The sequence below is a fragment of the Ylistrum balloti genome, unplaced genomic scaffold (assembly GCF_031769215.1).
Source record: "Ylistrum balloti isolate Yb309-2 unplaced genomic scaffold, AGI_CSIRO_Ybal_v1 Utg370714, whole genome shotgun sequence".
Lineage (NCBI taxonomy): Eukaryota > Metazoa > Mollusca > Bivalvia > Pectinida > Pectinidae > Ylistrum > Ylistrum balloti.
In genome coordinates this window covers 1,107,999-1,124,833 of record NW_026782426.1, presented here as the reverse complement: position 1 = coordinate 1,124,833, position 16,835 = coordinate 1,107,999, and the positions used below count along the sequence as shown (strand labels likewise).

The 16,835-nt window shown below is 35.2% G+C and overlaps 1 protein-coding gene across 1 annotated transcript; it reads right to left on the bottom strand.

Moving 5' to 3' along the window:
- Positions 1-270: 270 nt before the first annotated feature.
- Positions 271-14,339, bottom strand: LOC132557743 (DNA mismatch repair protein Msh2-like). The gene is made up of 18 exons (XM_060222264.1): positions 14,279-14,339; positions 13,832-13,952; positions 13,198-13,311; positions 12,547-12,683; positions 11,614-11,730; positions 10,684-10,798; positions 9,745-9,800; positions 8,925-9,014; positions 8,435-8,606; positions 6,992-7,117; positions 6,692-6,787; positions 5,921-5,985; positions 4,741-4,908; positions 4,271-4,362; positions 3,739-3,893; positions 2,884-2,951; positions 1,714-1,827; positions 271-678 (listed from the first exon to the last, which is right to left on the bottom strand). The coding sequence occupies exons 1-18, from the start codon at positions 14,309-14,311 to the stop codon at positions 517-519; spliced, it is 2,001 nt and encodes a 666-aa protein (XP_060078247.1). The 5' UTR covers positions 14,312-14,339; the 3' UTR covers positions 271-516.
- Positions 14,340-16,835: the final 2,496 nt, after the last annotated feature.

The window sequence follows — 16,835 nt, the reverse complement described above, 5'->3', positions numbered from 1 at the left end:
CTTTGATATGTAAACCCTGACTAGTGAACTTAGTATTATATTACTATGGGGCGAAAATGAATCTAATCTGTTGAGAGATTCTGAAGATATGACACTGACTCAGAACAGGATGGGGAACACTGTATTATGTTCCCCTCCGAATTGGTGCAAGCATAAAAAGATTTAAAGCTACTTATTGTCCATCTTTCATCACAATGGTATCACCTGCTGTGATATTTACGGACATTAGCAAAAACTGTCACCTCCACAGCCTCCAGACAGCACTTCCTCTAATGGGCAAAAGCAGTGCCTCTGTCAGCACTGCAGATATATCTGCTTCACCTTCCTAAGTGCATGACAGCCACCTCACTGGATTAAGACACAACTTTCTTCATTACACTTACAGCATGAAGGCAAGTGTCTCATTTTCTGCTTGAGTTCATCCGCATTCCATCTTTCACTGTAAAGAACAGCCATCTCAAATGATGTTGGTTTATGATAAAAATTTCTCCATTACACATACATACTGTGATTGTCTCACTTGCCTCTTGAAATCACATCCTCAACATAAGGGTTATTCTTCTCCTTTACACAGGCCTTTAGCTTGTTGAGTTCTGTGATAGCATCTTCAGGGGATAAACTGGATAGTGGCAATTTTTTCACTTTTGATAGAAAATCTTTGATGATCTCCTCACCTTCCTAAAAATGTCAAATGAAGCATTTTACACATCTTATTACTGTTACAAACAAAGTATGTAAACATGTTGTGGTTACAATTTATATTTGAAATCATTTTCATCAAGATAGTTACAGCAATGAGGAAACTATGTCAAGAACAAGTCAAATTGCTTTCACTTTTTCTAACATAGTTACAGCAATGAGGAAACTATGTCAAGAACAAGTCAAATTGCTTTCACTTTTTCTAACATTTTACAAGGAACACTGACTTTGGATGATGACATTTCAACAGCCCTTTAACACATAAGATTTCTATGTCAAATAAATAGCAGAAAAAATGTTCAGCATAAGTATATACATTCCAAGAAAACTGAAAATAAAGATATGAAGAGTAAAATAATTAAAGGTTTAAAGCATTTAATTGATGCAGTAGATCTCCCTTGATTTCTTCTACGTTCACAATACAGTTGGCAGTGAATGTGACCCATTATTACACACAGCTCTGTCATTTATCCCTTGATTTCTACTATGTTCACAATACAGTTGGCAGTGAATGCGGCCCATTATTACATACAGCTCTGTCATTTCCTCAGACGTCTTAAGTATTTAAAATATTTTATCTTCAAATGGAATCTTCATATTAGGCTATATTATTTTTGTATGCTCAGCTATTAATAACCTGGAAGTATCAGATACAGAAAAAACATCTTGGTGACTGATGATAATTTTAACTTAAGACACTTCAGTTCATAAAATATAATACTGTAAATTAATTAAATGCCCTACAGCTTATGTTTTTGTGGACTTCGTGGGCACTAAATAAATAAAAAAATAACCATAAGAATTTCATATAAACCTTGAGCACTAGTCAATTTCAGTTAAAAGTGTACTATATTATCCATTAAATCAAGTGACAATGAACAAAGATTTATTTATCGTTGTGGTTTGAATATATCTGCAGTATTAAAGGTGGAAGTTCCATCAAAACAAAGTGGTCTACAAATGCTCATGTGCAGAGAATTTCCTATAAACCTCACATTCTTTATATGAACCTACCTCTTTTACAAGTTTGCGTTTCTTGACAGCTGGTTCTGAATCACCTTCCAAGTCTGTACCTGACAGACAGACATTCTGAAAATCTTCGAGCTCACTTGCTTTGTTCTTGGCAAACTGAAAAATTAGTTCAAATATGTTTGAAGTTGATAGTAATAACCAAATATTCATATGTAAATGATCAAATCTTGACCACATACCTGAATCATCAAACTAAACTCGGTGTAGAAATATTAAAAGTTTCACCAGAACAATGAATTAAGTAGGTATTTATTAAAAAAAAATCTCTATTTTCTGGGGCCCTGCTCTAATAAACATCGAAGTTTCCCAAATACAGTCTTAATCAATCTAGATATAAATAACTAGGATGCAGAAGATAAACATAAATGATCAGTGTTAATTTATCAGTAGCATTTTTACATGCTGTTTGACTACACATTATCATATGTATACATTTTTTTATCAAAGTTATTGTAAATACCAACAAATACACAGTTTTCCTTCACATTTCTGAAAGCATTACATATATGTATTACAAACTGTATAACAGTTATAGTTTTAGTTGATCAATACCAGTCAGTCAAACACCCTTTTTAGGTACTGACAGAGGCAGCTTTCTAAAAAGGAACTCAAATATTTAGCTACTAATTAGACAGCAAGTATCTCCTCTCCATAACATTCTGAATACCTAAATATTGTTTTGACAGAGATAACCTTACATTAACAAGAGGTCTAGTGGCCTTGACGTTAACCAGAGATAACCTTACATTAACAAGAGGTCTAGTGGCCTTGACGTTAACCTGAGATAAGCAATATAGAATATAAAGGTTAAAGGATAGTTATCAAGGGTCATGAAACAGAAATTGTGACACTAAATATAGTAAGCCACTGTCAATACATGCATGCCATCAAAACCGCCATCCTATACTAATAATTCTTACAAAGTTTCCAGGAGAAATAACCAATGTTTTTCTATGAAAATTAAATAAAAAGTTTAAAATAGATTTCCTTCCCAGGAAGAAATGAGTCCCATTTTGCTTCCATTCATACAGAGCATTTGATTCTACCATATCTGGGTGTTGAGAAGGAGATTTTTGAAATTGACTAATTTTGGCCCTGCCCATCAGCCTCTCAGGGTCAGTCAGGATCAATATGGACATACCATCAACTCACCTCTATAACATTCTTAGGGAAATGAGCCAACTCTGCCACATGGATACCAAAGCTCTGATCACACACACCTTGAAAAACAAATTAACAAAGTAATCTTACCTTTTCACTATTGACCATAGAAGCATGACAAATCTCATAGTGAAAACTGATTTCTTACATATGTATAAAACAGTCCCATTATGATATCAGTTTGATTCTGTGCTAAGATATGAGCATAATGCGATGTCACATAAAATTTGACCATGACCTCTAATACTGTAACCGTGACCTACGTTTGGTGGCTTGCAATTTAATTTTGATCAAACTCAAGTTGATAATATCATATCAAAACATTTTATAATTTAGGAAAATTTTAATTTTCTGGAAAGCAGATTTTTGCAGCATGTCACATTGACCTATCACAGCACAATAAACACCTGCTGGTAATGTAGTCTATAAGTCCATGGGCCTAAATTCTATGTGTCACCTTCAGCCATTTAAGATGTTTAACTTCAGCAAAAACAATGACTGAAAACCATATTTTGTGCTACCTTTTGAAAACGTCTCATTTAATGATTGTGTTTAATGACAGTAAACTATTAGGGGAAAAAACTGTAATGTCAGCATGACAGGATGCATTTTTCTCCCAATAGCATTCCTATACTGAAGGTAGTGCGAAGGATGTTTGATGTTTCAAACTCATACCATATCATACTCAAATGGTGCAGAGGAGACATGTACAGAGCAAGACATTACTTTGAGGATGTCTAGGGAGGCCAAAACTGAAACTGTTATTTGCTTGGTTGATGAATGGGCTTGTAAATTTAAATGTATGAATATACAAATTCAACAAAGACTATAATACATCTCCCATACCTGGCTTGACCCTGTACAGCAAAGTGAGAGTGTCGTTGGTTGTCAGGGCAGTCACATGAAGGTTGTTGACAGTAGGAACAACATCTGACAGTGCTGTTAACTCATGAAAATGAGTAGCGAACAGACAAAAGGCCTTAATTTTGGTTGCAATGTGTCTAAAAAAAAAAACCAGATGAACGGATTGATTGTATTCTCTTCCACAATTCATTGTAACATAATACTGTTTTATGCTTGTTATTTTTATGTCTTTGATAAAATCATAATTCCTGAATCAAGTTCATATAACTGGGTCTCCTTCATGTGCTATAGTTCTATGATTATGTTAGCAGGATTAAGTCACCATTGTGATTCTGGTCAATGAAATATTACTTTTTAAAAATTGAGAAGAAAATAAACTTTCGAGATCTTTTTGCAATTTAAAAATGTCAGAGTAAATTAAAATCTGTAAGATTTTGGGTAGCTAAAGCATACTGATTTCAGTCCAAAAGTTGGTGACTTGATTGAAAGGCTGAATCAAGGGGAGATCACTTACTCAGAAATAGCCCATGCCAGACCAAACCCATCATAGGTGGACGTTCCTCTTCCTAACTCATCTATGATAATCAAGGAATCTTCTGTTGCAGACTAAAAGATTGAAAAATTGCTGCTTTTATGTTATTTAGTTTGTAATGTGAAGTAAACCAACAACTGAAACCATGTGAAAAATTCAAATTATTTAGTGGGTTAGGCACTGGTTAATTCTACTATAAAGTCAATATTGATAGGAATAAAATGTCCAATTGATCTATGCTTCAGAGTCAATACAAAAAATAAAACTAAGAATAATAGAGAAACTAAACTAAATTAAAAAAACACACAAATCTCCATTCTGCCTGTTTATCATTGGTTTGAACCATTTAAATTCTATCTATTAAATAATAATAATAAATAAATCCATTTACGATTTCTTTTTTTTTTTTTTTTTTTTGGAAAATATAACATACTGAATAACAATTTGATTACCCTGAGGATTGAGGCAGTCTCCAACATCTCTGCCATGAATGTAGAAACTCCTTTTAGCTGACTGTCACCTGCTCCTACACGTGCAAGTATGCTGTCAACAATAGTGATCTCTCCCTCAGCACAAGGAATATAGCAGCCCATCTGTGCCAGCAGTACTACTACTCCTACCTGCATGGGTTAATAAGTAACATTGATATCAAAATACATATACCTTAGTGGGTGTGTGCAAATTAACATAAAAATAAACAAGGACAGCCAGGTTTAACTTCATGATTATTTAAATAGTGATTAAACGTGACTTTTGACCTTTTAACTGCAAAAGAAGACCACAAAACTTAATCCAGGAATAAAATATATCATATTTTTATGGCTTAAATTTAAAGAAAATCTGTTCAGGGCTAAAGATGAGATATCTTGCACACAATCACACAAATAACCCCTTCAACTTTGAATGCAGAGGTTATAAATATTGAAAAGGCTGTAGTGGGTGTGATTGAGAAAGCGTGATTTTTAATTTCGCATACTAATCTAAAAATTATGAATAGATGTCTTTGCTCTCCCACTTGGTCAGTATGCAATTTTTAAGCAAGATGCAAACTACACTAAAATTATATCTATATCTGTTGTAAAGCTTAAATATTGATGCATTGTAAAACATGAAAATTTTGTTGGTACTTAAATTCTAAATATTAAGTAAGATGACATTTATTTTCATGCCAAAAACATAACTTTTCCCAAGAGGAAAGAGAAAAATCTGATGTTTGGTATTTCACAGCGCTTGCATCAGTTTGACTATAAACCAAATCTGAAGAAAATAGAACAAGCCATAATGACGTAATAATTTCATAACATCTCTTGTTCCAAAAATAAAGAAAAAAAATAATTAAAATTAAAATTCATGGAATCTATTTAGTGGGTTAATATTCCAAGTTTTATTGAAATGGCACTTGTACTTCATGAGAAACTGATTTTTATGCAAAACTTCTAAGTCAAACTACTCAGCATCCTTAATTTTGCAGAAACATACAATCTGGAAGATGTTTTTCAATGATGGATAATTAAGATATCAACTATTTGATATAGCTATATACCAAGTCTGGTTACACACTGTATTAAATTTGTTATTCCCGAGAACTTCTGAAATGAGCATTAGCTACACAGAGGGATGTAAAACACTTACAGAGCGGATGTAGGTTGATTTTCCTCCCATATTTGGACCAGTTATGATATGGAACATCTGTTTGTCTGTAAGCAAAGTATAGTTATGATATGGAACATCTGTTTGTCTGTAAGCAAAGCATAGTTATGATATGGAACATCTGTTTGTCTGTAAGCAAAATATAGTTATGATATGGAACATCTGTTTGTCTGTAAGCAAAGCATAGTTATGATATGGAACATCTGTTTGTCTTTAAGCAAAGCATAGTTATGATATGGAACATCTGTTTGTCTGTAAGCAAAGTATAGTTATGATATGGAACATCTGTTTGTCTGTAAGCAAAGTATAGTTATGATATGGAACATCTGTGTGTCTGTAAGCAAAGTATAGTTATGATATGGAACATCTGTTTGTCTGTAAGCAAAGCATAGTTATGATATGGAACATCTGTTTGTCTGTAAGCAAAGTATAGTTATGATATGGAACATCTGTTTGTCTGTAAGCAAAGTATATCACCATTTTCAACAATTGTAACAATACGTTTTTTGTTTAGAGCAATGTTATATGGCATTTAAAACCATGGCATTTTTACTGCAAGACTATATATCACAAAATGTCATTTAAACATATTTATCTATTGTCACTAATCAGCCTTAATTGCCCCGATACCCTTATGGAAGCTAGATCCTCCATTGATAAAAAACAAAATCCTTTTACCCAAGGATGGTCTGATCAATCTGATTCTAGGATCTTACAAGCATTAAGGTGAAGAGAATAATATCAGAAACATACCTTTTGCAAAACTAGCATCATTAGGTATAAATGCAACATCATCCTGCATTTCCAAACAAGGGTGTCTAGCCTCTGTCAGCTGAATTACACCACTTCCTTTAATGATGAAAAATAATGTATGAAAAATATAGGTAAAACTATTTGGCTTCATAATTAACTGGGATTGTGAGTTTCCAAATTCAAAAAGAAAAAAAAAAAAAAAAATTGCAAACTTTTAAAAACTGATGTGACAACAGGTTTTAATTTGAAGAATGTCAGTAATGAATTCATAACAGCCTAATCCATAAATAGGAGAATTACCTTTGGCTAATAGATTAGGTCGTACATAAGCAACAGGTGCAGACACAGCAACATGGGCAAAACTCACAAGTACATCTAACTGGGCGATGATGTCATTCAGCAGTAACATTGGTTCTACATATCCCGCTGAAAACAAATAAAACAACATATAATAAAAATATCTTTATTGGTTGCCTGCTAGTTTTACCTTTTCCTTTCTTTGCTTTTGTAGTGTAAATATTTCTTGTATAAGAAGGTTAATAAATAAGATGGTAACATCATACCATAAGGAAAATTGTAAAAACTTGAAATTAATCTTTCATGTGCTTTCTGATATCAAAATTTAAGATAGCCATCTATAAGCCATATGAATTTTTCTAATCTATCTTGAAATTCATTACTAGGAACAAAAGAACAACTTCATACAAAATTTGAGGAAGAACTTTTTTTCTGTTTCTCAAGAAATAGAAATAACCATTTTCTATAGTCAAAATCCAATTGTATTATAATACATCGGACACTTTCTTTTTCTGATCAGTCTAAAATGGAGCAGTCACCAATGGGGACCAAGGCAAACTTACATTACGAAATTTCAGAAGGGCCAATTTAGTGTTTTACCCAAGAAATAGCAATAACACGTTTAAAATATGAACTCAAAGCTGGCTGCCTTTCAGCTATTTTGATTTCTAATCAGTCTCAAAATGGAGTAGTCACAACTAGGGACCAAACAAGGTGAAACATTTACACAAAGTTTTTAGAAAGATATATCTAACATGTCTTCTAAAAATGCCAAGATTGAATATGATGGCAACTTCTGAGCTTACCAACAACTTATCAACATTCTGATGATAAAATTCTGAAGAATATACACACAGTATGAGGGAACAAATGGATCAAACTCATATTGATATCACAGTTAAAAGAATGAAAACAGATGTGATGCTATGTCTGTTGAACAAATTCTAATTTCAGTCATAGATATTTGATCGCCAGGATCTCACTAGTATTTTCATAAAGCATCCTCTAATTGCCAAATTAGCCAATATGGACCTGGTCAGCAGATGATTGTTTGATGAGAATATTATATAACATTTTTATTTACAAATTTCAAAAGCAATACATTAAATTTGTTCAAAGTCAACTGAAAGAAACAAAGTCTATGGGTTACCATCTCTTGTGTAGAAGTAATACACTGTAAACTCTACCATGGATGGACATATCCTGTGGTCAAATCAGTGTTTACTTGAATAGACCCGGACAGACTTTTGTTAGCTTCTATTTATTTGTATAGATAACACTTTTTCATAATTTTTACCAGACCATGTAACGTCTAACCTACTAACATCAAATTAAAGCATTAAACCTGATACCAAAAAAACAAGTTATTTTTTGGAAACAGAAGTCCATGAGACTCACAAAGATTGATATTAGTATAGATTGTACAATCGTAAAACAGTATTCCACCTGCTATAGTAATGATCTCCAACACCACACTCTTTTGTTGCTCATTATAGTCTTCCTTTGCCTTCAGGTATTCCTCATTCATGCGGCGAACAGCATTGTTATGGAAACGAACACCATCCTTCTTTGTGTCAATTGTCATGTAGTTTTTGTTGTTCCGCAGCGCCTTTTCTTCCTGTGTGGGAAAAGAATTTTGATTTCAGGTTTCTCAATTTATAATATATAACTTTAATATACATCTTATACACAAACAATGTGTAATCAATACAGGATTTTATAAACCAGTATGTTCAGTTCACTAGGTTTCCAAGTCTTAATTTTGATAAAACCTCATCAATTCAATAATACATAAATAATCCCTTCTCTAGTCAGTCATCATTAAAAACACTTTAATGCTTGATTTTCTTCCTTTTTTTTGAAAGGATTAAGATACTGATAGTATACTGACAAGAAAAACAGCCAAATGCTGAAAATTTGTTTCTCACAGTTTTACCTTGCGTGTGACTCTGAAAAAGTATCCCAGCTGGCTGTTGCTCTCAAGCTTGAGGACTTTATTTGGTTCGACTCCCAAATCTCTTGCCACCTAAAACATAAATCATCAATAATCCTTCTGATAAGATTGAATCTTCTCTTCTTTTTGTCCACATATCAAAATATAAGGATTTTTCACCAATTCAAAGCAGATAAAATTTCTTATCTTCCATATCAATATTTGTCTAAATACTTCTGTTGAAATTTCTAGCAAAGAATGTGACAAAACAAGTTACAGGTTGAACGTTTCAAAGGTTAACATGAATACAAAACTGAAGAAAAGCTGGTTACCTAATTTAAAAGTAACAATTAACATTTATAATCCATCTGTATAAAATAGATCATATCAGTCAATGTGCATGTCATTTACAATTAAAGGCAGATTTAGAAGTGGCATGCAAGGAGCATTGCCCTTTTCAATCTTGTCTTTTCTTCAGATAATGTGAAAATATTGTGGGAATACATCATCATATCATGTGAATGATCTAATTTTTAAATCTGTTTGCATTTATTAACAGTCTGTTCTTCTTTCATTGCTGATACTAAACAACATGTTTAAAATGCAGATTAATTAAAAAAAAAATTTAAAACACAGACTGATTTAAGCTGTATTAAAAGTTATACATATCTTACATAAATATTAACATACACTGCGAAAGTTGCCTCATGATACTTAATATATCATGTATCCCTAGTCAGTTTTGTTTTATATATGGACTATTCATTTGTTATGTGAATATTTTTAATATTGTAACATCATTAAATTGAAAATTGGCTCTAACCTTATTCATCTGGCCTTTGATACCATCTTCAAGCTCATCAATTTTTTCTCTGAGGGCTGAAACCAAATGTTATCAATCACAAGTTTTAGTAAGTATCCATTTATTATTAGCTGTTCCTCCAGATTAGGTGATCAGTTACTTTCCTCACTAAATTCTTACAACTGATGGATAAACACATTTTAACAACATTTAAAATTTAAATTTGGTTTCTACACCATGCTGAACTCCATTTAGCAAATCTTTGAAAGTTTACTAGTACCGAAGAATCTACTTTCATAATAGAGAAACAGAAATCTTGGTCTGTGATTTTTTTTTTCAGGTAATCATTTTGTTATGTTCTACACACTAGCAACTACTGAACCTATCTGTTTTGAGAAAAATTCTATATCTACCAAACCAATTCTGTTACCTTTGGTTTTGGGGAGAGGGATTTTACAAAGGAAAGATGAATTTTGAATCTCATTTTCCTTTTCTTTTCAGAAATTTTCAAGAGCAAAAGGTAATATGTGTACTTTTGTCCGTCTCATTTCCAGTAGATTACTGCCCAATGTTATTCCTATTTTCAAATGAATTCAGATATAGTTATAAATGTTTAATCTAAGAATAAGATTGATCTCCAAACTGATAGCTAGATATTTAGGCATATTAAATAAGGGTGCTTAATTCTGCTGATTGTTTTCAATCTCCTGAATTTTTAAATGACTCAGACATAATGTGCACATATACCAATTCCAGGTTACATTTAAATGGTACAAACTTCTAGGACATTTAAAAAAAACTTCAGGATTTAATAGCACCACTTTGATACTTTAAAAATGCTTCATACCAAAAAGGACACAATAATTTTTCCATAAGTTAATACTGGCCAATATTCCACTCAATCAGATATACAGATTACCATATATGTGTATATTACAATAGTTCTCTCCTACAAAGTACCTGCAAGGCCTTCATCAAAATCAGCTTTGATAACAAAATCATGGTTTTCTACTTGGGCAAGGTCCATGGTTGTTTCAATCATTTCCTGGAACTTGGCAAAGTCCATCAATAATTCCTGAAGCAAAACATAAATGGATCTAAAAATCTCAAAAAAAATGAACTTTGTACGGGATCGCTGTTGTATTTTTGCCAAATGTCAAATATTGTTCCATTACTTTTTGAAATAAGAAGCAATGTACACTAAAAATATTTTGAGAAAATACAAGTCCAAAGTTGGGGATGCACACATTACATAGCTAGAGGATTTTCAATTTTTTTTCATGGAAAAATCAAAGATTCTATGGGGCCATCATCATTGTGTGTCAGAATTATCTGGTACTCAAAACTGACACAAAAAGGATTTGACAATTTATTTATAAACAAAATTAATAAATAAGATAATTAATGTATATATTAATGCAAACTGTCTGAGTGAGTATCATGCAAAACCTGGACGAAGTGTTTGAAATCCTGACTGAAACTAGACAGACGGAAAACTAACAATTGGCAAAGACAGGGGCCTGTTTGGGTTATTGAAAATATGTTTTGAATCAATTATATGTACAACTGTTAAGAAATTGACAGGTTTCATTTTAATTTCCTTCATGTCGGATATCGCAATGAAGCAGAAGCCATGAGCACCTGTCTGTTTTCAAGTGTATAAGTGGAAGTTAGTGTTGACATATCAGTATGCGGTGTGGATTTTTTGTGTGTTCATGGCTGATTTCCATCCCTGTTATATCTATCAGTTTTTTCTGTATTTCAAAGCTGACCTTTGCTTTCAGCAAGCTTATCAGTTCTATGTTGTATGCCAATGAATCTTCTCTGTAAGTTCTATACACATTCTGTACATAGCTAAGGTTCAATGCTTGTTTAACTCCAGACACTTGCCTTTGCTGGGTTAGTGAATAGCTCCATAAGTAATGACTGGTGCTCTCCTTCATGTTTCTCCAATACCTCCAGAAGATATGGCATCTTGTCTAAGGCCTGGTATACCCTGTAGCAATCCTGAAACAAATTAGGCAGTCTAGAAACTTTCCCATTATTCACCTATCTTTATGACAAAACTTGAAAAACTTTTGAAAAAAAAAAAAAATGAAGGAAGTAGTTTATGTACTTTCAACACAGAAAATGTCACCACAGATCTTTACAAATTACAGATATACAATACTGTCCTATCAAGGTTTCTGATTAATAAAGAGAAGAAAACACTTTCATTCCATTTGATATAAAACATTTTGAGACCATTTAAATGAAAAGGAAACAAAATGTTTTTTGCAATTAGCATTATAAAACACAACACAGGTAGGAGAGCAAGTTTGTTTCATTGCTTAATGCAAAAAGAGATCAGGATTGTTTTAATCAGAACTGTTCATGGAAATTTCAAAAATGCATCTGAAATCAGTATGTAGTGCCTATATCTTAAAAACTTAAAATCAAGATTTACAGTGTTTTATATTGGGTTTGTGTCTTTTTTCAAAATGGATTCCAAAGACTTCATTACAAAACATACACTAAATCATTAGCATCACACTGATTTAACCTTTTTTCTATACCCTACAGATAAATACTTTGGCTGATTTCAAATTTTTGGGAATGGCCACATTTGAAGGTCATGTGTACACTCTTTTAATTGCATAACCATGATATATGTCTAAGGAAATCCACCCACATTGTATCAGGACAGCATAACAGATGTTACCAGTTTTAGTTGTGTATGTATCGCTTCCAACTTCATAAAGCAAATAAAGCAGTCAGATTGACAATGCTGCCAAAACTGAAATGCATGAAGGTTTGAGATGTTTGATGTTTTGTTTGACTTACCTGTAATGTAGCTCTCTTTCTCTGAAACTTTTTAGCTAACCTCTGGAAATCTGGAATTTTTCTTAATTGTTCATCCTGTAAAGTCTGTCTTAGTTCTGTATCTTCTACAAACACTTGTACCACATTTAGACGCTCCTCTAGAATTGTTTAATGATAATGTAAAAAATCATTCAGTTATTGTATATCAAAATATTACATCTTTTAATTTAAGTCATAACATTCTGGACATGACTTCATTATCCAGAGATTATCAACTCAACTCAATTTTTGAGTCAACACAATCCACAATTATTTTGAAATTTTTCAATTTATTTTGTCTACCAGTACCTCATATAAATATATGTAGTAACAACACTTGAAATCTCAATTGTATAACAAATTACAGAAATGGTCTAAGGAGGTGGACAATTTGTTCAATATTTCTGTAACATTTTGGAATTTTAAACTTTGACTGCAACATACTGTAAAGATTTATTCATTTTTTTTCTGTAAGAAAGTTGTAAAATTCTTTTAATGATTCTAATTTCAATATATATATATATATCATTTAAATCTAAATTTCATCCTCAGAAACGGAAAATAGAAACCTTCAAAAAAAACCTTTGCAGTATTTTGCTGCAACATCTAACAATGTTTGCTATTATATCATACCAATTTTATTCAGATCCACAAGGGGTTGTTTGACCCACTGAGACAGTAACCTTTGACCTTGAGCTGTTTTACACTTATTTAGTAATCCAAGTATACTCTGGTTCTTATTTCCACCTTTGAAAGAAAAACACACAACTTAGCATATATTATCAGATAAAACTGTTGGAAATTTCTAAATGGAAACAATGATATCTTAAAGTTAAGATCATGACCTCTTCACTATGTAACTATTAGTCAGGAAAGGAAACAATAAGATGTCAACGTCCTCAAATTCACAACTATTTAACAGCCATTAACCAAAACGTTAAAGACTAAATAAAAACTGGGCCTCACATTCTATTTGAAGACTTTAGTAGCATATGTTTTTCACTCACAGTATGGGCCAAATTTGCAATCCAAAGGCAATCATAGGCAGCATAATATAAAGGAGATATTCCTTAGGAACACAATGATGAAATGAAAGTGTGCAGTTCCTCCAGAGATGCCATTTGGGAACTAATGAATATGGTTATCAGTCTTATTCAAATGTTGTTTATTCACAAACTCATTCCAGGATCTTAGTTGGCATACATTTGTTGTTTCTAATGTACATTTAACATTTTATACTACAACTCTTTTCACACACTGCACAAACCTTCCACAGTGCTGGGCAATAGATTCAAGGCCCTCACAGCTGCAGCATCCAGCTTCATGTACTGACTCAAATCAAACAGGGACAAGCTGAACTGACCAAAGTTTTCTTCATCTGACAGCAACTAATCCAAAGGAACAGATTCAAGTCAATAAATCTGCATAGCTACTAATGTATATATCTCCCTGAACTTCTTATATGCATAATGGGATTTTAATCATGAAATGTTTTTATTTTCATTCAGACATTCCATACTGAGTTTCCAAGATAAAGATATAAGTATTTCACAAAACATGGGAGTAATATTTGTGAGCAATATTTCAGATTTCTCTCTTGTTAACGCTACAAACAGGCAAACAATTATCAGCCTGATGTTTTCAGAAACTGTAGTTTCAACACTATTTTCAAACACCACTGGGTCTTTATTAACTATATCATACTACAAATTACCTCCAAATACTTAATCAAAGCTGAAAGGGACATGATTGCTTGTGTCTTTTCTGTCTCCGCTGAAGTACAACACAAAAAAAAAGATATTATGCAGTGAAACTAACTTCTATGCTGTCACAAATCATTACACACAAATCAACTCGGTATCACAAAATTGGAATTGTTTGGTTTTTGAGGAAAATGCATTATTTACCCAAGTACAGAACGATCCATGAGCCATCACGACAGGAACGCAGAGTGATCTCCCTTCCTCTAATAACCTTTATGGCGTAAACCCCACAGAGGGGCAGCCAGGCAGATAAGGAAGAGGGGAGGATAGGGTGGGACTCCATAAAGTTATGGTAAGTATTACATCATGAAAATTGGTTTTACATTAAAAAACCTCAATTTCATTTCAGTAATAATTACCATAACTTTAGTATGCGAATTCGTCTTACCGTAGTGGTGACTAGAAGCCAGGCAGCCCCTTCAGCACAACCAAAGTAGTAGGGAGGGAGAACAGAGTGCTAAAGTGAAGGAAGGGACCTCTCTGTGAAAGAGCAGGTGTACCCACATGCCGCCGTACGGAAAGACATGGCCCGGGGCTAACGAGGAGGCCCAGCCACTGACTATGCCACCACCAAAGGTCCCAATGATACAGGCCTTCTGAGTGGGAAGCTAGGGATCACAGATAAAAATCTGTTAAGGTATCCCTGCCCTGCCAGAATACTGCAGACATGACCTCCTGAAAGGAGGACTCATTGAGAGAAGGGCCCAGGATGAAGCAAGGGCCCTGACCTCGTGAGACCGCGCTTTCACTCTCGCCCGAGCCAGATCATCAAAATGCTCGTAAGCATACTAAATCACCTGGCAAACCCACCTGGAAACCGACTGGGAGGAGATATCTCGTTGCCCCTGTTTAATGGGCAAAACAGACGGGATCGAGAGCCCCGCCCCCCCCCCCTGGTTTTATCAAGATAAAACCTAAGAGCCCGACAAGGACAAAGCAACCTATCTCGCTCCTCCGAGCTAGTCACAGCCAGGATCCTGATGGGATCGTGCGAGAACCCCGGAACCTGATTCTTCGCTAAAAACAACTCTATTCATAGCAAAGCCTCTGATTAGGGCAGAAAGAGAGGAGGACTAACCGATCTCCTTCCTGCCATAACAAGCAAGAACTCTGGCAATAGCTGTACGATAGCCAGCAATAGTGCCAGGTGGCAGATAGCGGTACCTAAACAGAGAGATTAGGAATTCCGCAATCAAATGCAGAGGCTTCGAATGAATAAGCTTCCTTGCCGACACACCAATCACAGAAGATCATCCAACGTGACTGGTAGACGGCAGAAGAGGAAGCCCTGATTGATTGCTCAATGCAATCGGACACCTCTTGAGAAAAGCCTGCCTTGGCGTGGCTTCCAGAGATAGCCTCAGCGCGTGAAGGTGGAGGATCTCTGGTCAAGAGTGTGTCGTTCTGGGCCAAGGCTGGCGAAGGAGATTCGGTCTGGTGGGGAGAGCCAAGGGCTCCTCCACCAGAAACGACAAGAGCTCCTGAAACCAAGCTTGCCTCGGCCACAGAGGGGCTCTCAGAAGTAAGGAGCAGTGATGCTCCCAGAACTTCTGTAGAACCCTGCCCACCAGGTTGAAGGGAGGGAATGCATATGCATACGTCCCTTCCTATTCCAGAGAAAGGGCGTCCACAGCCCACGCCTTACGGTCTGGGACCGGGGAGACGAAGGTTAGCAGCTGGTTGTTCAGGGAAGTGGCAAACAGGTCTATAATAGGTCTGTCCCACGCCTGACAATTCCCCTTGAAAATCAAGGGACACAGCTGCCATTCCGTCAACACCGGCTGGTGGCGCCTGGAGAGTGGCCACCAACACACTCAGCCTGCCAGAAAGATGCTTGACCGCTATGGTCAACTGCATGTCCTGGCAGAGAAGATGGATGTGGATGGAGAGGGCACACAGGACATGAGACCTGGTGGCCCCTGTCTCTCCAGATACGCGACAACTGTTGTCGGTAGCCACACTTTGGACTGCAGGATACCCCTAAAGGACTGCAGAGCCAAATGAACAGTGTCATCTCGAGTACACTGATGTGCTCCGAGAGTTATTCGCCAGACCACTCCCCCATCGAGGTAAGCTCACATTCCTGTCATGAACGCGTCCATGAACAGGATCATAGAGGGGATAGGCTTGGTCAGAGGTACCCCGTGGAAAACGTTCTCCTGAATGGTCCACCAGCAAGAGAACTCCCTGACCGACTGGGTAAGCGGGATCCAGGCCTCCTGGATGACGGAACCCAGTCAGACAGGAGGAACATCTGGAGAGGTCCGATGTGAATCCTCCCTAGGGGGACCACATATGCCAAGGAGTTGAGATACCCCAGAAAACTGAGGAACCAATGTACCTGGACAAGTGACCAAGTGATGAAAGTCAGAGCCAGAGCCCTGACCTTCTCAAACTTCTCCAGAGGTGGAAGGGCTAAGCCCCGAACCATGTCAAAATGGTTCCCCAGGAAGAAGAAGTCCTAATATGAAGGAACCTCTGACTTCTCTCTGGAAGGAATGAAGCCGA